General features: G+C 40.3%; 2 protein-coding genes across 6 annotated transcripts in view; one reads left to right on the forward strand and one right to left on the reverse strand.

Annotated features, from left to right (window-relative positions):
- SH3D19 (SH3 domain containing 19) overlaps positions 1-21,447 on the reverse strand; it is a 179,157-nt gene that overhangs the window by 128,900 nt on the left and 28,810 nt on the right. The window contains exon 1 of one of the 5 annotated variants that reach the window (XM_059373693.1): positions 6,863-6,882. The exons of the other annotated variants lie outside the window; for them this stretch is intronic. Within the exon in view, the coding sequence (XP_059229676.1) occupies positions 6,863-6,881 (19 nt within the window). The 5' untranslated portion in view covers position 6,882. Of the gene's footprint in view, positions 1-6,862; positions 6,883-21,447 lie in introns of those variants that run through there. 5 annotated transcript variants of the gene reach the window in all.
- On the forward strand, positions 10,389-17,301 carry PRSS48 (serine protease 48). The gene is made up of 6 exons (XM_059393816.1): positions 10,389-10,431; positions 11,304-11,348; positions 11,518-11,680; positions 13,098-13,363; positions 14,084-14,253; positions 17,026-17,301. The coding sequence occupies exons 1-6, from the start codon at positions 10,389-10,391 to the stop codon at positions 17,299-17,301; spliced, it is 963 nt and encodes a 320-aa protein (XP_059249799.1).

Genomic DNA, 21,447 nt, shown 5'->3' on the forward strand with positions numbered 1-21,447 from the left:
AATAAAAACTGCAGCTACTATTTATTATTGCATCCTTAAATAGGCCAAACCCAAGCTAAGTACTTTCTTTTTTTTTTTTTTTTTTTTTTAAATAAAAGACTCTATTTATTTGAGAGAGAAAGAAAGAGAGCGAGCTCTCAATCACACAAGCAGGGGGAGAAGACAGAGGGAGAGGGACAAGCAGACTCCCCACTGTGGGGTTCGATCCCAGGACCCTGGGGATCACGACCCAGACCAAAGACAGCCACTTAGCTGACTAAGCCATCCAGGCACCCCCTAAGAACTCTGACTTTATCTCATTTAATTTTTTACAAAAATCTTGTAGGGTATTATTATTTTTATTTTGCAAAGATGTAAAAGTTCTAAGTTGGCCACAGCTACGTGCAAGTGATAAAGCTCCTATCACTACCATCACACTGCCCCTTTTCCAAACCAGCAGTTAGCGTGCAGAGCACAGGTACTTAAAGAGCATTCTAATGTTACTAGGGTAATGATCTGGGAATACAGAATCTAAGACCTGGAAACAGAGCAGAATGAGAAAGGAAGAAAGCTCCCAGAGCCATCTCAGGAAGTCTCTGGAGTGCCACTGGCATCTAGTCGCTAGAGGCTTCCAAGTCCCTGGCACTTCCTACCTGAGAAGAAAGGGAGCAGTAAAATGGCACACCAACATGTCTGCTGACTGCTACACCAAAAATAAGAAAATAATTGTAGAGGGACAGCTGGGGCATAGACAAAGGTAAATAAATAAACAGATAAATTAGCCATGTATAATTCAGAGTTACATCTGTAAAGAACCTGAGATCAACTGATTGCAATGCCTTCACAGAATAGGAAAACACAGGCCTTAGGAACAAAGTGACTTGCTTAAGATCTTAAAGCCGTCCCCATGAAAACCAAAGAATAGTCATTGTGGGTTGAGAACCAGAGTGCATCTGTCCAGTATAATCTAAAAAAAAAAAAAAAATCAGGGGCACCTGAGTGTATCAGTCATTAAGCGTCTGCCTTTGGCTCAGGTCATGGTCCCAAGATCCTGGGATAGAGCCCCACATCAGGCTCCCTGACTGGCGGAGAGGGGGGTGTAGAAGAGGGTAACCTGCTTCTCCCTCTCCCACTCCCACTCCCCCTGCTTGTATTCCCTCTCTTGCTGTTCTCTCCCTCTCTCTGTCAAATAAATAAATAAATACATAAATATCTTTTTAAAAATAGTAATAATAAAAAGTGAAAATAAAAATTAGCTTAGATTTAAAAAGGACTCATAAGTTCCAACTCTTTAAAAAGGAACATTTTCTGGAGAGTGTCCAAGACAGCAGCACTGAAAGATCCTAAACTCCCCTCCTCCCATGGACACAACAAATCTAAAGCTACAACATACAAATCACTTCCCTCTACAGAAGACCTGAAAACTAGATGAACTGCTCTCAAAAATGGATAAAAGGAGCAATCAAGATATGCAGGAGAGATAGAGATATGGTCTCATAAACAACCCCACCCCTGGCATGGTGATAGACAACAGGGAGGGATCTCGCCAAACAGGCACTCCTCTCAGGGCAAGGGAGAGGTTGGTGCCCCATACCTGGCAATCTACCCCTGCTATCCACAGGAAGACAAAAGCCTCCAAAACATCTGCCTTGGAAAACCAGTGAGGGTATGGCTGGGGTTCCCAAAGTGTTAGAGGAAACTTAGATTCCCCTCTCAGAGGGCTCACATGTAATCTTGAGGGCCCTGAGACACAAATCTGAAAAGTGCCTATGCTATATGTGACAGAGATTCATTTGCTAATCTCGGGGCATTGGCTGGAGGAGTGGGAGACAGCAGAGATGCTCACCAGAGCACTACTGGCCACTACTGCTAGCACAGGCAGGTGAGAATGGATGCAGTATCCTCCTGCTGCTTTGCTGGCACAGGTCAGGGCAAGAAGTCACAGCACTTGCTAAGGCTGGCAAGTGAGGGCAGGAGAAATGTTCCGTTGGCTCCCTGGCTGGGGCAGGCAAGATCACAGAGCTCTCCCACTCTCTAAGACTGTGAGTGTGGGCAAACGCAACACTCTCCTGCCCCGATTGGGGCTGGTGACTGTGAACAGTCGTGGCATTCTCCTGCTGCCGGCCCAAAGCCAAAGGGGGCAAACTGAAAAGGTACTTCCAGTGAATCACTGAAGCCCACAGATGCAAAATGCCGTTAAGGCATTTTCCCCACTGCCTTTCTGAAGCCAGTGACCGTGCCCTGCCCCTACACTCTCCAACTGACTCAATAAAGCCAGCAGATACATGCAATTCACACAAGAGACACCCTTGATTGGCCCTGGTGACCAAGAGGACTGGTGTTCTAAAGCTCCATAGAACTGTATAACAACTGGAAAGGCGGTTCTGGGCAGGCTCCGACCCCCAGGGCACTACACAGACAGCACACTGAAACACAACTCCAGTCTCTCTGTGAATAAAACCCATTCACTTAGCCTGAAGCTTCAGCCTGCAGGGTAGGCAGGTTTCCCGAAGGAGTGGTCCCAGGGAACACAAGCAGGGAGACATCATCCTTGTACACCCTGTTAGCTTCACTAGAGTCAAGGAGACTTCCCAGAAAGGAGCCTATATACTCATCTGAAGCCCCAATTTTTGCAACTGTCACCCAGGGGACCCCCCCCCACCAATCTACTAATCTAAAGATCAGCTAGGATTACAGCTGAGGTCCCACAGGACTATACATATTTGCATACTTGAAGCAGCTGCCTGAGAGTCTAGATTCCAATCAGCAGGTGCTTTGATTACAAACAGGTCTTGGCACACTCTCTACAATGGAAGAACATCAAAAACAATTCAGGTAGCTTAGGCAATCATAAAGGCTCAGAGACAACCGATAGCTAAAGCAAGATTGAATGAAAAGGATACTTATATAAGGCCATTCCTTCGAGACTGAGAGAGGTAGATGTTTGCCTACTATACAGAAACAAACACAGAGAGTCAAATAAAGTGAGGAAACAGAAATATGTTCCAAATGAGAGAATAAGACAATACTTCAGAAAAAGGCCTTGCTGATACTGAGTAAGTAAACTATCTGATAAAATAATTTAATGTAATGGTCATAAAGATGCTTGCCTAACTCAAGAGAATGGGTGAACACAGTGAGAATTTTAACAAGATTGGTTCAGTTCATGATATCAGGGTCTTGGGATCAAGTCCCACATCAGGCTCTGCACTCAGTACAAAGTCTGCTTGGGATTCTCTCTCTTCCTCTCCCTCTGGCCCTCCCCCTGCTTAAACTCTCTCTCTCTCTCTCAAAATCCACATTATAGGAGTCCCAAAAGGAAAACAGGGAGATAAAGGGACAGAAAACTTATTTGAAGAAAATAATGGCTAAAAACATCCCTAAAGAAAACAAAAAACAGGCAATGCAGGTCCAGGAAGCCCAGAGTTACAAATAAGATGAAACCAAAGAAAACCAAACTAAAATACATTATAATTAAAATGTCAGAAGTTAAAGGTAAAGAGAGAATATTAAAAGCAGAAAAACAAACTGTTACATATAGGGAAATTCCATAAGCCTATCAGCAGATTTCTCAGCAAAAGCTTTGCAAGTCAAAAGAGGGTAGCATGACATATTCAAAGTGCTGAAAGGAAAAAATTTCCACGAATACCCTGAGAATACTCTACCAGGCAAGGTTATCTCTCAGATTTGGAGATAAAGAATCTTCCAGATAAGCAAAAGCCAAAGGCTAGTAAACTACCCTTAGAAGAAATAGTAAAAGGCTTAAACTAAACAGATATAGCACTAATTAATAACAAGAAACATACAAAAATAAAAAAAAAAATTACTGAAAAGGTAAATACGTAGTAAAGGTAGTGGATTATTCACTTACAAAGCTACTAATAAGGTTGAAAGGCAGAAATTGTAAAATTAACAAAAACTACAATAATTAAGGAATACATAAAATAAAAAGATGTAAAAAGAGACATCAAAAACAAAATGCAGGGGTCCTGGGTGGCTCAGTGGGTTAAGCCTCTGCCTTTGGCTCAGGTCATGGTCTCAGGGTCCTGGGATCAAGCCTTGAATCTGGCTCTCTGCTCAGCAGGGAGCCTGCTTCCCCCCCCCCCCAACCCCTGACTCTCCACCTACTTGTGATCTCTGTCAAATAAATAAATAAAATCTTAAAAACAAAATAAACAAACAAAAAGCAAAATCTAGGGGGGATGGGGAGTTTAAAAATGTAGTTTTAGAATGTGTCCAAATTTAAGTTATTACCAATTTAAAATAGATTTTTACACACAAATGATTACATATGTGAACCTAACCACCAAGCAGAAACTTAGAGTAGATGCACAGAAGAAAATTAGAAAGGAATCATATAAATATAACACTAAAGAGAGTTGTCAAGCCAGAGGGAAGACAGAAAGAAAAGAATAAAGAAACAGAGAAACTATAAAAACATCCAGAAAACAGTTAACAAAATGGCAATAAGTATTTATACTTATTGTAATGTAATGTAATGTAAATGTGAGTGGACTAAAATCTTCAATCAAAAGACAGAGAATGGCTGAGTGCACTAAAAAAAAATAAAACAAGATGCATTCATATACTGCCTACAAGTGACTCACTTCAAAAGTTAGGACACACACAGACTAAAAGTAAAGGTATGAAAAAAGATATTCAATGGATATGGAAACCAAGAGAAAACGGATGTAGCTATACTCATTTCAGACAAAAAAGACTTTGAAACAAATACTATAACAGGAGAAAGAGGAGCACTACATAATGATACCCAGCTAGAAGATATAACATTTATAAATATATATGCAAATAAAACAAGAGCACCAAAATACATAAAGCAAATTATTAACAGACTCTCTCCCCACTTCATTTAACATTGTACTGGAAGTCCTAGCCACAGCAATCCGACAAGAAAAAGAAATAAAAGGCATCCAAATTAGTAAAGAAGTAAAACTGCCACTATTTGCAGATGATGTGATCCTATCTATAGAAAACCCTAAAGACTCCACTAAAAACCTGCTAGAACTAATAAATGAATGCAATAAAATTAAGAGTACAAAATTAATATATAAAAATTTGTTTCTTATAACTAATAGCAAACTATCACAAACAATTCAAGAAAACAATCCCATTTACAATCCCATCAGAAAGTATAAAATAAATTTAACTGAAGTAGGTGAAAGCCTATAACCTGAAAACTGTAAGACACTGATTAAAGAAACTGAAGACACAAAGAAATGAGATATTCTGTGCTCATGAATTGAAAGAATTAATGTTACTAAAATGTTCGTACTACCTGAACCAATCTACAGATTCAATGCAATCCCTAACAAAATCCCAACGGCATTCCTTGAAAAAATAGTGTAATTCTAAAATAGGTATGGAATCACAAAAGATCCCCCAAATAACCAAAACAATCTTGAGAAAAAAGAACAAAACCAGAGGTATCACACTTTCTGATTTCACACCATACCACAAAGCTAAGGTAATCAAAACAGCATGGTATTGGTATAAAACAGACACATAGATCAATGGAACAGAACAGAGAGTCCAGAAATAAACCCACGTATGTATAGTCATTTACAATAAAGGAGGCCCAAATAGACAATGAGAAAAGAACAATTTCTTCAATACATGGTGCTGGGAAAACTGGACAACTACAAGCAAAAGAATGAAACTGAACCATTATCTTATACCATATCTAAAAATTAACACAAAATGGTTTAGAGACTTGAGTAAGACCCCAAACCATAAAACTCCTAGAAGAAAACATGGACAGTAAGCTCCTTGACATCAGTTTTAGCAATATTTTTTTGGACCTCAATTCAAAGGCAAGGGAAACAAAAACAAAACAAATAGGACTACATTTTTTAAAAAAATGCTTGTCCACAATAAGGGAAACCATCAAAAAAACAAAAAAAGCAACCTACTGAAAGGGAAAAGATACTTGCAAATCACATATCTGATAAGGGGTCAATATCCAAAATATATAAAGAACTCCAACAACAACAACAAAAACCTAACAATCCAATTTAAAAATTGGCAGAGAACCTGAACAGACATTTTTCCAAAGAAAACATGCAGCTAGCCAATGGGCACATAAAAACATGCTCAACATCATTCATGATCAGGGAAATGCAAATGACAACCACAGTGAACTACCACCTCATACCTATCAGAATGACTAATATCAAAAAGAGAAAAAAATAACAACTGCTGGTGAGGATATGAAAAGGGAACTCTTGTGGACTGTTGGTAAGAATGTAAACTGGTGCAGCCACTATGGAAAACAGTATGGAGGTTCCTCAAAAAAATTAAAAATAAGAGCTACCGTATGATCCAGCAATTCTGCTACTGGGTATTTTGAAGAAAACAAAAACACTAACTTGAAAAGACATATGTACTCCTATGTTCACTGCAGCATTATTTACAGCAGCCAAAATATGGAAATAATCTAAGTGTTCATTGATGGATAAATGGATAAAGAAGATGTGATTATCTGTCTGTCTATCTATCTATCTAATGGAATACTATGCAGCCATAAAAAGAGTGAAATTTTATCCATGACAACTTGGATAAACTCTGAAGGCATTATGCTAATTGTAAGTCAAAGACAAATACCACAAGACTTCACTCATATGTGGAAAATAAAAGATAAACATACAAACAAAACAGAACTAAATCCAGACTCAAAGATATAAAACAAATTGGTGGTAGCCAGAGAGGAGGAGGATTTGGGTAGGTAGGGGGCAAAACGAGTGAAAAACAAGATGTACAAACTTCCAGCTATGAAAAAGTCATGGGGATATAACATAAAGCACAGGAAATGCAGTTGATAATATTGTGTTAACTTTGTAAGGTGACAGATAATAATCAGACTTACTGTGGTGACCATTCTGCATGATGTAAAAATGTCACATCACTCTGTTGTACACCTGAAACTAATATAACAGCATATGTCAATTATGCCTGAACTTTAAAAAATAACAACAAAGAGAAGAAATGAAAAAGAGGACATTTTCTTCAATAACTCGATGCCATTATCACACCTATCAAGACTAAGAATAATTCCTTGATACTATCTAATACCCAGTTCATTATCAAATATCCTTGACTGTATCAAAATGTCTTTTTAAAGTTGGGTTTGTTACACACCTGGGTGGCTCATTTGATTAAGCGTCTGCTTTCAGCTCAGGTCATGATCCCAGGGTCATGGGATCAAGTCCTGCATCGGGATCTCTGCCCAACAAGAAGTCTGTTTCTCTCTCTACCTTCCACTTCTCCTTGCTTGAGCTCTCTCTGACAAGTAAATAAAGTTGGTTTGTTACAAACCAAACAAGGGCCACACATCTGTCTCTTAAGTTTCTTTTCATCCAAAGGAACTTCCATCCCTTTTTACTCTCATACCATTTGCTTATTATAAAGAAATCATCAGTTTGTTGTTTTATATAATGTCCTGCATTCTGTATTTGATTATTAAACTTACTCTTTATCCTCTCTGTGTGCTATGAGTAGAAGCAGCTTTAGAGACTCGGGTTTCACCTTTTTTTATCTGAATATGTCACTGAATATTGCTTCATACTTTGTCGTATCAGGAGACACACATCTGCCTTTTTTCTATTTTTCATGATGCTCAGATTGATCAGAGGATTCAAATGGTAGCGGACTGAAGACTCTATCAAGTTCTCATCTGAAACTATCCACTTCTGATAATCATCCCCTGAATCAAGGATCTTATGATGGGCTGCAAGCAGTGATTTTCAAATTCCATCAGTCCAAGCACATTTATTAACTGAAATTCTTCCCTCTCATCAACTAAGCCCCCTGGTTGTTTTTTTTTTGTTGTTGTTGGTTTTTGGTTTTTGTTTGTTTGTTTTTTACTCTGAACCACCATTTGGACAGGAAAAGCAAGATAACTACTTAATACTTTCCTTTCACTTCCAGTTTTCAGAGGAAGGAGCTGGTGTCTTAGCTACTTCCAGTAAAGCTTATTTCTAACTAAACTGGAACCAAAATAAACTATGTATTTTTTGTAAGACATTTAAACAAAAGGGAAAAGAAGAGATGCGTAAGCAATCTACTAATTCTAAAGAGTTAACCAGCGACTTCAGATTTATCCGGGGATATAAAAGTCCGAAGATCTAGGACAGCTAGATCTAAGTCTCCCAGAAGAAAAAAAAGGGTCTGGTCAAATTCTTGTTCCTTTGATAAATCAACAGAAAGACCTGTCCAGAGCTTTGGTGTCTTTGCCAAAGGACTACCTTTATTCCAAACATGACTTGAAGGCAAATCTCATCCCGAGATCTTCTTAAAAAGCTATACTTACATGAGTTGACTAAATAGTACCATTTCCTGTGGATACCATACATAAACTGGAATACCCTGAGATACAGTGAATCTGGCTTGTGTCCCACTACAACAGTCCCTTCTGCTAAGCTGGCCACATTTCTGCATCCTCATCTTCCCCGCTACATGCAAAAGGGCACTCACACCGAACACAAGAAGTTCATAGCCAAGGAACTATGCCCTGACAAGATAAGACCATCTGTTCAAATTCTTGGGAATTTGAAATGAAAATAAGGAAAAACTTGGGCAGAGTATAGTGGAGAGAAAGAAAAGTCATGGACTATGGTTGAGCCATACAACTGGCAGAGGACCTGAATGAAGATCCTGAACTCTCGTGATGAGCTTCTGAGTTATCGTGAATCTCGAGCTACCTTCCTACTCTGGTCTCCATCCAGATCTGTCCTATGATAGCTCCAGATGTCTTTGTTACTCTGATCTCCCTATTGTTCCATAGATAGCTGCATTTGTTTGCTAGAGATGCCTTAACAAAGTACCACAAACTGGGTGGCTTAAGAAACAAAAGTTTTTTCTCACGGTTCTAAAGATGAGTCTGAGATCAAGGTGTCAGCAGGGCTGGATCCTCCTAAAAGACATTCCTTGGCTTGCACATAGCCATATTTCCCCTTCGTACATGTCTGCGTTCAAATTTCCTCTTTGTGTAAGGACGCCAGTTATATTGGGTTAAGGCCTACACCTAATGACCTCATTTACCTGAATTACTTCTTTAAAGACACTGTCTTCAATGGTCACATTCTAGGTACCCCACATTCTGTGGTTAGGACTTCTGTGCATGAATTCTGGGGGATGCACATTTCAGCCCATAACAGTATCTTTAAAGCGATCCCCTCTTTACTTATGCTAGTCTGAGTCTTGTTGGTTGCAACTGAATAAACCTTACCAAAATCGCTACCTTTTTTGGTCTTCTATTATTTAATTATTCATGTGTTTCTTTCAAACTTCCCAAGAGTTTGAGCTATGAGAGAGTAATAACATGCTTTAAAAGTTCAGTGAATTCTATCTCCACAGACCTAGTACCCTATAAACAGGTGGTACCAGAAACATAAAAGGCACAGAGAATTCTGTAGAAGATGCTGTGCCATGGCACCCAAGATCCCCTTTCAGGACTAAAGTATTCATTCTCTTAGCAACCAGGAGTGTTGGCTGCTCTTAGCTCACGGCTAAGTTCTATCCCAAGAATTGTCAACAGAGTCACTTCACCCAAGGTAATGCCCGTTCCTTTCCAGCAGCCTACATCCAATCATACTAAAGTCCAAAGGCCCAGCCTTCTTTTCTCCACTCAGGACATCTCTGAAGAGCCACCCCAGCTCCAGAGCAACTTGTGAGATTGGCTGTGGCCCTTATGCAAGTGAATTACAGTCCAACTCTCCCTCTGCCCAATCCTGCTTCCTTCCTGCTTCTGTCCCCACTCACCCCTCAAGGTGTTGATCCTTAGACTACTCCCCAATAAACTTCTGCACACAAATCTCTTAATCTACTTCCCAGAAAATCTGACTTGCCCTATATTCAATGGCTAACACTGTGACAAAGATGCTACCCTTGATCTTAGCCTAAAGGCCAAGAACTGATAACACCATGACAAAGAAGAAAACAAAACAAAACCACCAAAAAAAATTTGGGAAAAATTAGCCAGGTACTAGGTAATTTCCTCGTTTCCGTTTCTTGCTTTTGAAGAATCCTGTCCATCTTCCACTTTCTTGCTAGAGAAAGGGTCCCGTTCCTTCTGATGCCCTCTGACTTGCCCTGTGCAGACATCTATGTCAATCCACAAGCATCCTCCAATCCACAAGCAGGATCCCCAGACATCCTGCTCTCCCTGGACAGTAGGGGGCGCCTCAGGCCCCAGCTCCTCCCCCTGGGTCCTGCTACGCATTTCTGAAGTCTGACCCCTTCACTGCCTGGCTCTGCGGTGAAAACCAAAGACGAGCAGAGGGTGGACCAGAGAAATACATCCAAGAGCAGAAGCTGTCCCGTCCCCCTTCTCTGGCTACCCCCCAGCTGGCCTCTCCTTGGAAACAAAAAGTGTTCATTCTGAGGACCAAGACATGGGCCCTGCTGCCAGCACCTTCCTACTGTCTCTACTACTGGGTGAGCCTCTGAGGGGTAGGGGGACACGAGCGGGGGGATGGGGGGTTGCGGGTAGAAGTTTTCGGCTGAAAAAGTTATCATATAAAATAATAGGACACTTCACTATGGGACATTACTTACGAAGAGTGTGTCCTGGGGAAATCCTGAGGGGATATTATTCACGAAGCAGTAAACAAAGACCCCTGCCCTCGTGGGGCTTGTAATCACGGCATTTATTAAATACATATATTTTAAAGCAGGTTAGAAAGTCCTAAATGTTATGAAATGAAAGGGGCAGCAGGGGTGCAGGGCAGGAGGTGTGGTGTAATTTTAAATAGAGTAGTCAAGGAAGTTTCACTGTGGAATCATTTGAGCAAAGCCCTGAAGGAGCTGAGTGACTTAGCGAGGAGCATCTAGGAAAAGAGCATTTTAAGCAGAGGGAACAGGAATTCTGAGTGATTTCAGGCATAAGCTTGTTCACTTATTTTTCTGGCCCACGATGATTTAAAATCAGGGTAGGCTGAGAGCAGGAGAAAGGTAACAGGTAGCAGAAAAGATACACAGATACTGTAAAATGCCAATTCAGATAAAGAAAACAGCTCATTAACCTCAAAAGCGCCTGAAGACATCATTGTGTTTAAACCTAATATGTCTGATATTCCTGATGACAATCCTGAATCTTCCAGTAAAAGTTAAATTACGTTCTGTGTATGCTGCTAAAGAAGGCAGGTTAAGTATATAATTTTCGAGATTCTCACTAATGGGCAGACATTTATAAAAATCTGGCCTTTAATATAAATCTGAGAAATTAAAATGTGTGGAAAGCTTCATCATTCAATGAATCTAGACATAAAATGCATTATTGTGTATTAACAATATGGTGTTTGTCTTAGGGTCTTGCCCAAGCTCTTCCCCTGAAAAGAAAGATCTGCAATCAGGTAAGTGGTCTCAACCTGGACTGCTGGGTTTGGAACTGGGATAGGATGGAGGCTGGAGCCAAGAGAGGACTCAGGTCCTAGGAACAGATGGGAGTTTGAGGATGATAAGATGAGGACCTGAGGAGCAGGACACTGAGGTTCTACATGTCCATCTTTCTTCTCTCTCTAGTGTGTGGACGACCTGTATACTCAGGCCGTATTGTGGGTGGCCAGGATGCTGTTGAAGGGCACTGGCCTTGGCAAGTCAGCGTGCGCGTGGGCGAGAACCATGTCTGTGGAGGGTCTCTCGTCAGTGACAGGTGGATATTGACAGCAGCACACTGCATAAAAATGTGAGTCCTAGTTCTGGTGGCCAGCATGAAGACAGGTTCTCAGTAAATACTTGAATGACTTCATGAATGAACCAACAGACAAATGAAAGTGGTAAGACAGGCTGGGGCAGCTGGGTGGCTCAGTCAGTTAAGCGTCTGACTCCTGATTTAGGCTCAGGTCATGATCGTGAGATTGAGGCCCAAGTTGGGCTCTGTGCTCAGCGTTCTGTTCCGTCCGCTTGAGATTCTCTCTCTTTCTCTCTCTCACTGCTCCTCCCCTTGCTTGCCATCTCTTTCTCTAAAATAAATAAATAAAATCTTTAAAAAAACAAAGAAAAAACAAATACAAAACACAGAAAGTGAGAAGGAGGCAGAAGGAAACCCTACATCACCTTGGACGAGGGACAGGACATAGAGGTAGAAAAAGAAATGACAGAGATAGGCACTATATTAGAAACTTCTCTTACTTTGTGCCAAATTATTTCCTAAACATCAGCCAGGGAACTGTCTTAAGCTTTTCTGGATCACAAACACAATCTGAGCTCTCTCGCTCAGGGCTACTGCTGTAAGAGAAGAAAGGTGCCATGTGGAAAGTAGTTCTAGGGAGAGGCTCATGTGAAACTGACATCTCCAGCCTGTAACAGCAAGTGAAGACTTGAGACCTGCCACCATAAGGGCATTTGGAAACAGATCCTCCCAGAATCAAGCCTTGAGATGAATGCAGCCCAGCTCAACTGTAGCCTCGTGAGAGAGGAGTTGGAGGCACCCACCTAAGTCACACCTGATTCTTGACCCACAGAAACTGTGAGATAAATGTTTAATTTTTTAAGCCTCTAATTTCTGATAACTTGTTATGCAACAGATAAGTAATATATATAGAAACCAAAACGGCAGGACTTTTCAAGAACAATACGAAAAGCTCAAAGGAGATAGAGCAAGAACTTCAGAATGCTGGGAGAAAATTATTTCCAACCCAGAATTCTACCCTCACACAAATTATTGATCAACTGTGGGATAGAAACAAGACATTTTCAAATATATAAAGCAGCAAAAATATTACCTCTCATGCACATTTTCTCAGGAAGCCTTGGGAGAATGTACTTCAGTAAAATCAAGGAGAGAAAAAGAACATGGAATCAAGGGGGGGAAAGGGGACACAACACAGAAGAGAATTCCCAAGAAAATGGAAGAGAATACTGGACAAAACTCTGGCCATAAAGCATGTAAGAGGAGACCATGGAGACAGGAGACAACAAAAGAAAGAGTGATTAGGAAGAGAGGAAAGGAGAAACAGCAACAAATCAACCCTAGTCCAAGCTGAAAGAAGCCTGGTTCATTCTAGGTCTATTACCACCCTTTCTTCCCTAGAGACTTGTTCTCACCCAGCTGTAGCACCTAGGATGCTCCATTTTTATTCTCCCTTTTCTATTCCCCTTAGGAGCTGGATTCCTTTGTTTTATACTGTACGGCTGGGATCCATTCAGCTAGACCAGACAAGTCAAAGTGTGAACCATCGTGTGTTCAAAATTATCACCCATCCCCAAACTCAACGTACTACTGCAGACATCGCCTTGCTGAAACTGGTCTCTAGAGTCACCTTTACTTCTTCCATCCTGCCCATCTGCTTGCCCCGGATCACAAAGCAGTTGAAAATTCCAGCCTCTTGCTGGGTGACTGGATGGGGAAATGTTAAGGACGATGAAGGTGAGAATGGGTTAAAAAAAAAAGGGGGGGGGGTTGTTTTATCCATCCTCCTCTTTTTGTACCTGCTCCAGAACATTTGCATTCTATGCATACCACTACTATGGCAAATATTTTTTAATAAACCCCAACCATTAATATTATCTATAAGTCTTCAAATAAAATATCTTTTTTCACATTTACTACGTTTATTTTATTTACTTTTAGATCCTGCCTAGAGTCTAGCTACAGCTGCAAGAGCAGATACTAACAATTTGAACACATAATTACTTCTTTGAAACAAAGGTTAACAAACTTGATCTAAAGCCTGGAAGAGTCTAGTGGTTTTGAAAATCTGTTTTTAAAGTGTTGGGTCAGCTCTTTCCCAGAAGGCGTGAACGCAAGACAAGAAATGATCTGGGAGCAGAAAAATAGGAAAAGAAGGACTTCAAATACTCTTATCTTTACTGAATCAAACTGTATCCCAATTTCTCTTTATTTAGAACACGAGGAATGCCCCACTTTGGCACATCAGAAAAACCTTAGGACAAACTGAAATAATTTTGAACTACCCATTGTGTTAAGATTAAATTTACCAAAAATATTCTTGCATTAGCAAATATGACTGCAAAGTGACTATATTCTGCTTTTGGATTCCCACAGACATTTCTGCTAATCATGAATGAAAGTCACCCTTGCAACTTTCCAGATTGCTTTTCCTTTCATTCCTGTCTGTCTTTACAGATCCTGATTCTCCCTCCATTCTCCAGGAAGCAGAAGTACTCGTCTTTGACCGTCAGGTCTGTGAACAACTCTACAACCCAATTGGTTCCATGCTGCCAGAATCAATGCCAGTCATCCAAGACGATGAAATATGTGCTGGTGATATAGCTAAAACGAAGGACAGTTGCAAGGTTAGGGTTTGCTCTGAATTTTTTTTAATATGAGACTTTAATTTTGATCTGGGTTTTCTAGTATGTAAACAACAGTAGATTGGGAATCAGGAGACAAAGGTTCTGACAATAATTCTTGTGTTATGCTGAATTACTGATAAATTTAATTCTCTTCCACTTTTGATCTAGAGAAATGCTAACCATTGGTTACTGGGGTTTTCACGGACTTGTATATTTTTACAAATATATTTAGAAGTTGACATAGAACTGCCAACTTTATTTTTAAGTAAGAACACTGCATTCTAAAAAAAAAGAACATTGCATTCTACACTCAAAAGATGTCATTCCACTGTCTCCTGATCATAACTGTCCAATGAAGAATGTCTTCTTCCACTGAGTGTGATGTGTTGTTTTGCTCTGATTGTTTTCAATACAATTACCTTCACATTTGATTGTCAGAAAGTTGAATGTGATAGGGCACCTGGGTGGCTCAGTTAAGTTAAGCATCCAACTCTTGGTTTTGGCTGAGGTCAGGGGAAGTCAGTTTGGGATTCTCTCTCTCTCTCTCTCTCTCCTTCTGCCCCTCCCTTGCATATGTGCATGCGCTCGCTCTCTAAAATAAATAAATCTTTTTTAAAAAAAAAAAAAAGGAGTTTGAATATGATGTGCTAGGAGTGATTTTCTTTGCATCTATCCTATTTAGGATTCGTTGTTTTTGCTTTTTTGGTTTTTGGTTTTTTTTAAAGATTTTATTTATTTATTTATTTGACAGAGATCACAAGTCAGCAGAGAGTCAGGCAGAGAGAGAGGAGGAAGCAGGCTCCTGGCTGAGCAGGGAGCCCGATGCGAGGCTCGATCCTAGGACCTGGGATCATGACCTGAGCCGAAGGCAGAGGCTTTAACCCACTGAGCCACCCAGGCGCCCCTGTTTTTGTTTTTTTAATCTGTTCTTTTATTTTTTACCAAAACTTAAGAATTTTTTCATTCATGACTTCTTCAAATATTGTCTCATTTCTCTGTCTAGTTGAAACAGAAAGTGTAGGTTACATCTTTTGATATTTTCACACTGTCTGATACTGTTTTTTTGTTTTGTTTTGTTTTTTACCTTTCTCTCCTCTTTAAATTGGATACTTATAAATTAATCTATATTCAAGATCATTGCCTCTCTCCTGTCATCTATGTTTTATTGTTAGGGTCATCTAGTGAAAGTTTTCTTTACATATTTTCACGTATTTTGTTTTTTAGTCCTAGAATGACCACTTGGGTTTTATTTCCTTTTCCTCCCTCCCTCTCTCTCTTTCTCTTTCTCTCTCCCCTTTCCTCCCTCTCTCCCTCTTCTTCTTCTTCTTCTCTCTCTCACACACACACATACACACACGCACGCACATACTTTTCTCTAATTCTGCCAAGATGTCCTATCTGTATATTCATTATTTGCAATAAAACAACAGTGGAACACGGTTTCATATCCACTAAGATGGCTATTATCAAAGCAGATGGCTATTATCAAAGCAGACAATAACAAGAGTTGGTAAGGATGTGGATCAATTAGAAACTTCATACTCCCACTGGGAATGAAAAATGCTTTGGAATTACTATTCTTCAAAAGGTTGTATACAGAGTTACCATATTACCAAGGAATTCCACTTTAGGTATACACCCAAGAGAAATAAAAACAGGTCCACAGAAAAAAATTACATATGAATAGTCATAGCAGCGTTATTCATAATAGTCAAAAAGTGAAAATAATCCAAATGCCCACCAACTGATAACTAGACAAACAAAATATGGTCTATCCAAATAATGAAATAGTACTCAGCCATAAAAAGGAAGGGAGCACTGATAGATGCTACAAGGATGAACCTTGAAAAAAGTATTCTTTTTTTTTTTTTAAAGATTTATATTCACTTATTTGACAGACAGAGATCACAAGTAGGCAGAGAGACAGGCAGAGAGAGAGAGGAGGAAGCAGGCTCCCTGCTTGAGCAGAGAGCCCGATGCGGGGCTTGATCCCAGGACTCTTGAGATCATGACCTGAGCTGAAGGCAGAGGCTTTAACCCACTGAGCCACCCAGGCACCCCTGAAAAAAGTATTCTAAGTGAAATAAGTCAAACACAAAAGATCATATATCCTATGATTCATATGTCCAGAATATGCAAATCCATAGAGGTAGAAAGCAGATTACCAGCTGGCCTAGGGCTGAGAAGAAAGGAGGGCGACTATTAATGGGTATGGGGTTTCTTGTAAGGGTGACGGAAATGTGGTGATGGTTGAACAACATTGTGAATATACTAAAAAAACACTGAACTGTACACTTTAAATGGGTGAATTGTATAGTATATGAATCATATCTCAATAAGGTGTTAGGAAAAGAGACAGCAAGATTGAGAGATAAACCATCAACTACTATCACTATTATTTTATATAAGAAAGGATTATTTTAACATTTAAAAAGGCAATAAGAACCTAAGAATAGAAAAATAAGGACTGTTCATTAAATTGAAATAAATTTACCTTTAGGGAAAAAATTCATCACATTAATTTTTCTTCTTTATCACAGGTGAGTATTTTGAAACTACTGATATATTTAGCTAAGATCTCTGCCAATTTCAAATTCTGTGATTCTAGAATTCCCATGATATTCCCCTAATGCAGTAAGAAGCCTAGCTCCCTCTAGGGTTCTCCTGCACCATGGGTTCCATTGCCCCATTTAAGGAACTCTCCACCTCTTGTGGCCACTTTCCTCTTCAAGGTCCCTTCTCACTACCCTCATGACTCTTATCTTTCCTCAGGGTGATTCTGGAGGACCTCTGTCATGTCATATTAACGGTGTATGGACCCAACTAGGACTGGTAAGCTGGGGATTAGGCTGTGCTAAATCTCTCCCTGGAGTCTACACCAGTATTATCTACTATCAAAAATGGATTGAGACCACTATCTCAAGAGCAGAGGTCTTAGATGCCAATATTTTGGACTTCTCTGACTTCCTGAACCTTACTGTACTGCTCTTTCTGGCTCTCCTGGGACCCTTCTGTGCCTTTGGGCCTAACATTTTACCAGGAGAGTAGTAGACAGTATAGCTAAAGCCACTGGCCAAGTATAGGGTCGGGGTTGGAACACAGAGAGATTAAGCCCCAGGAGCAGAGAACTCACAGGAGAGTCACTGGGAACCCTAGAGCACTTCATTAAAAGAATTAGAAATTCCTTTGTTTCAAGGTTCTTTATTCTGAAAGTATGTTTTAGTGGTTGGAATGTGAAGAGCTGAGAAATGAGACTGCCGGTTTTGTACATGGCATTCTTTGTCCCTGACTATGAATCTTACAAGGCAAGAAAGGTGCCTTCTATGAATAAGTAATTATGGGCACAGATAAAATGGCTACTGGAGAAGCAGGCAAGAAAGGAAGTATCTGTGAAGGCAAAGGGGGTTAGTCCTCAAGGAAATATATTAAGAGCTGACTTTGGGGGCACCTGGGATTCAGTCCCACATTGGGCTCCCTGCTCAGAGGGGAGTCTGCTTCTCCCTTCCCTCTCCTTGCTGCTACCCCCACGCTTGTGCGCTTGCATGCTCTCTCTCTCTCAAAAAGAAACAAATTTACGAAAAAAAAGAGTTTACTTTGGGTCCAAGGTTTTCATTATCGGCTTCATTGTCTATATTCCTCACTTCCTCTACTATTTTGCCTCTGCAAGAGATCAAATAAAAAATGTGTATGTATAATTCAGCTCTGTGTTTTTCTGAAATTTTAACTTTTTGAAATACCAATGTGACCTACTACCAAGAGATGGATTAATGCCATGATCTCAAGTTTCAATAATCCAGACCTTCCCAGGTTGTTTAATGTTATTCCAATAATAAAATATTCAAATGTTTAATAAGGACAGGATAACGTCCCTTGCTTAACTAGCATGCTTCTTTTTGCTAATCCATCCCATGACCTACTATTTCCTACTTTACCTAGGCTTCCAGGAGCTCAGAGCTAAGTTAAATACTCAATTTCAGTCATTATCTTTATCCTAGATAATTGAGTGCAATTTCATTCACATCCCTTTTAATTTAAATCATCCTTCATTTCTCATTTGAGTGAACGTTAAGTTTTATTGCATCTGTGTCTTTCGGAGTAAGTCAACTTTCAAAAAACAACTTTTTGGATAAACAGACACCTTTAATAGGAAATGAGGGTAGGTTTGGAAACTTAAAATCCTTGCTAGCTGTTAACCCCATCTCTCTTCTGGACTGCCACTGCCACCCACGCCCTTTCCCTCACTCACACCTATGCTCAATGCCACTTACTCTCCACAGCATTCAGATGAGTGTTTTTTAAAAATAAAGATTAAAAAAATAATAAAGGTTTTTTAATACATTTCCCCTCCCCCATTTTCCCTGCTTCAGCACTTCAAAGACATCTCCTTGCTCAGAGGGTAAGGACCAAAGTCCTTAAGAGGACTGACAAAGCCCTGCGGGCATAGCCCGCCTACTTCGTCAGCCTCCGGGCACCCTGCTCTCCAAGTTTTCAATTCTTCAAATGTTTCAAATCCCCTCTCAGCACAGGGCTTCTGCATCTGCTATTCCCACTCCCCTACTGCCTTTGCCTAGTTAATTCCTACTGTGCCTCGGATCTCAACTCACCCTTTACTTCCTCAAGGAAGCTGTGCCCAACTCTCCCGAGCAGATCAAATCCCCCAGTATATATCCTCATAGCATTATGGAGCCCTCTTTCGTAGGACGCAACACAGCTGTTAATAGAGTATTCGTCTGTGTAATTGTCTAGTTGAAGTACATTTGACTTACCAAAATGGAAGAATTTTTGTTTTTGCCAACCACTGTCTCCTAGTTGCAGTAAATACTTGTTGAACAAATGAATGAATGAGTAATATTCAACCTCTTTGTTTCCCCAACTAAGAACATGGGTATTTTGTTCAAGAAGGTGGCCCAGAACCTGACACAAGGTCTTACACAAAATAGACCTTCGAATATTAGTTAAATAAAAGAAGAAAAGAACGTTTCAGTCTCATTCCTTTTCTCGTCTCTCTCCAGTCATAGCAAACAAAGGAGAGCAAAGAGCACGTACAACAGGCCAACTGGAAGGTTTCTGTAGGCAAGAATTTAAATTAGGCAACCGCTGCAAAGACATAGAGGGCAAAGCAAAACGGCATCTGAGAAAAAAGAACAAAAAGAGAAAAAAGGGGCAAGAAAGGAAGTAGAGGAGAAAGCACAGACTAAAATCAAAACAAACAGGAAGAGAAAGCACACAAAAGTATGGGCCAGGACAACACAGCACAAGGACATAAAGAAGGTCAAGAAGGCCAAAACACTGCTTCCTATCATTTCTCCAGACTCTTAAGGAGACCTGTTCTGCAGCATGGGATCTGGCAAAATTCTTCTCATGAACCAAGAGGTGAAACTTAAAACTTCTGGAGGGACCAGACCATTCAAGGGGAAAGAATAAGATAATGAAAGAAGAGGACCATATGACCTCACTGTCCTGGCCACTACTGGTTGGATGTACCAGGGATAAGCAAGCCCCTGCTTAAACAGCTGCCCAGAGATGATAGGGCAGGTGGCCTAAAACCTTACCTGACAGATGCACTCAGCATTGGACAGGCCAACAGATCCCTTCTCCTGGGAGGTGTGAATATGCATCGTATAGGATTCAGCATGCACTCAACAGTACTGAGTGCCCCCGGTGTTCCAGGCACCATTTTGGCCACTGAAGATGCAGTATGTTCAACACATCAAGCCTGCCTTCAAGGAGCTTACATTCCAGTGGGGGAGAAGGACAATAATCAAATGGAAAATAAATGTTTATTATAATGTCATGTATGGGAAAGTCTGATAAAAATAAAAGAGAAGCAGCAGATAGAGGATCACAGTGGGGGATTCCATTTTAGATAGGGTGGTCAGGGAAATTTCCCTGGGGTGTCGACCTTATATAGAGGCCTGCATAAAGGAGGAAAGCAAGAAACAAACAAACAGACAAACCTGAGAAAGAGCATTCCAGGTAGATCGAATAGAGTAAAAGGTTCTGAGTTTGAAGTATGCAAGGTGTGTGTGTGAGGAAGAACAGAGAGGTCAGCGCAATGCTGGAACACTGTGGGCAAAGAGGGAGAAGGGGACGAACTGTGACCAGAGAGGGTGTCAAAGGCAGGTCCTATGGAGTCTGGAAGACCCCGGTAAGGACTCTGAATTTTATTCTCAGTGCAACAAGAAGGCACTGGAGGGCTAAGACAAGGGGAGTGATGAAAGAAGAGAAGAACAGAAAATCCCATACCGCAGCACATGGGAGTATGCGGAGGCTATGAGGGGATAGGGTAACAGAGAGGGGGTTCAAAAAGCAGAGGGAATAAGAATCTTATACCAAAGTACTATTGAGCAAAACACGAGGGCTGCATACAGTATCCTGGAGCATCAGTGAGGAAGGTTGGATTCCATAAGGCTGTGTGTTGTTGTCTACCCTAGTCCCCATATGCACTACCCTTACAATCGGGCCCCACAAACCAGGGTGAAGAAAAGCACAAGCCCAGGTTTCTTACCATCTACTTTGTAATTCATCATTAAGACACCAATCTAACTTCCCATTTGTCTTTTTCCCTTCTTACCCTGACCAATGTTCTTCTCCTCCCTTCATCTCACTTTTATCTTGAGCCCTTCATTTATCTGCCTTCTATTCTGATATACCCTTCTCTCATAAACCTCAACCCACTTATTTTTGTCTACTGATTAAGAAAAAGAGGCAGTAATTATCTAAAAAGCAGACTGAAAGGACCCTAGGAAATGGTTTTAAAAATTAACTGAAAATGGGTGAACTATATGATGTGTGAAATATATCTCAATGCTATTTTTAAAAAACAGGGAAATTTTTCTTCTGTTTAAATTAAACAAAAATGATTCATCTGTAATGTATTTGGGACTCTAGGATCTTCTAAATAATTCTTTAACTGTATTTTTTTTTTAAAAAAGTTCAAACTAACGACATACATTTTTTGTTTCAAATGCTAACACACAAAATGTAAAGCTTAACCCAGTACGAAACAGCAACTGGTATACATTACGGGGTGGGGGTGGGGGGAATCAATAAACATTTGTATTCACACAACTAAAATGTCAAGTACTTACTGGTAACAAATTTAGTCAATGACACCACAAGTGACTAAATGGGGAAGAAATAAACAGGGACATCTTTACACTCTATTTTGGAGGGGGGCTCAGCAGCATTTCT

The sequence above is a fragment of the Mustela nigripes genome, chromosome 1 (genome assembly GCF_022355385.1).
Source record: "Mustela nigripes isolate SB6536 chromosome 1, MUSNIG.SB6536, whole genome shotgun sequence".
NCBI classification, from domain to species: domain Eukaryota; kingdom Metazoa; phylum Chordata; class Mammalia; order Carnivora; family Mustelidae; genus Mustela; species Mustela nigripes.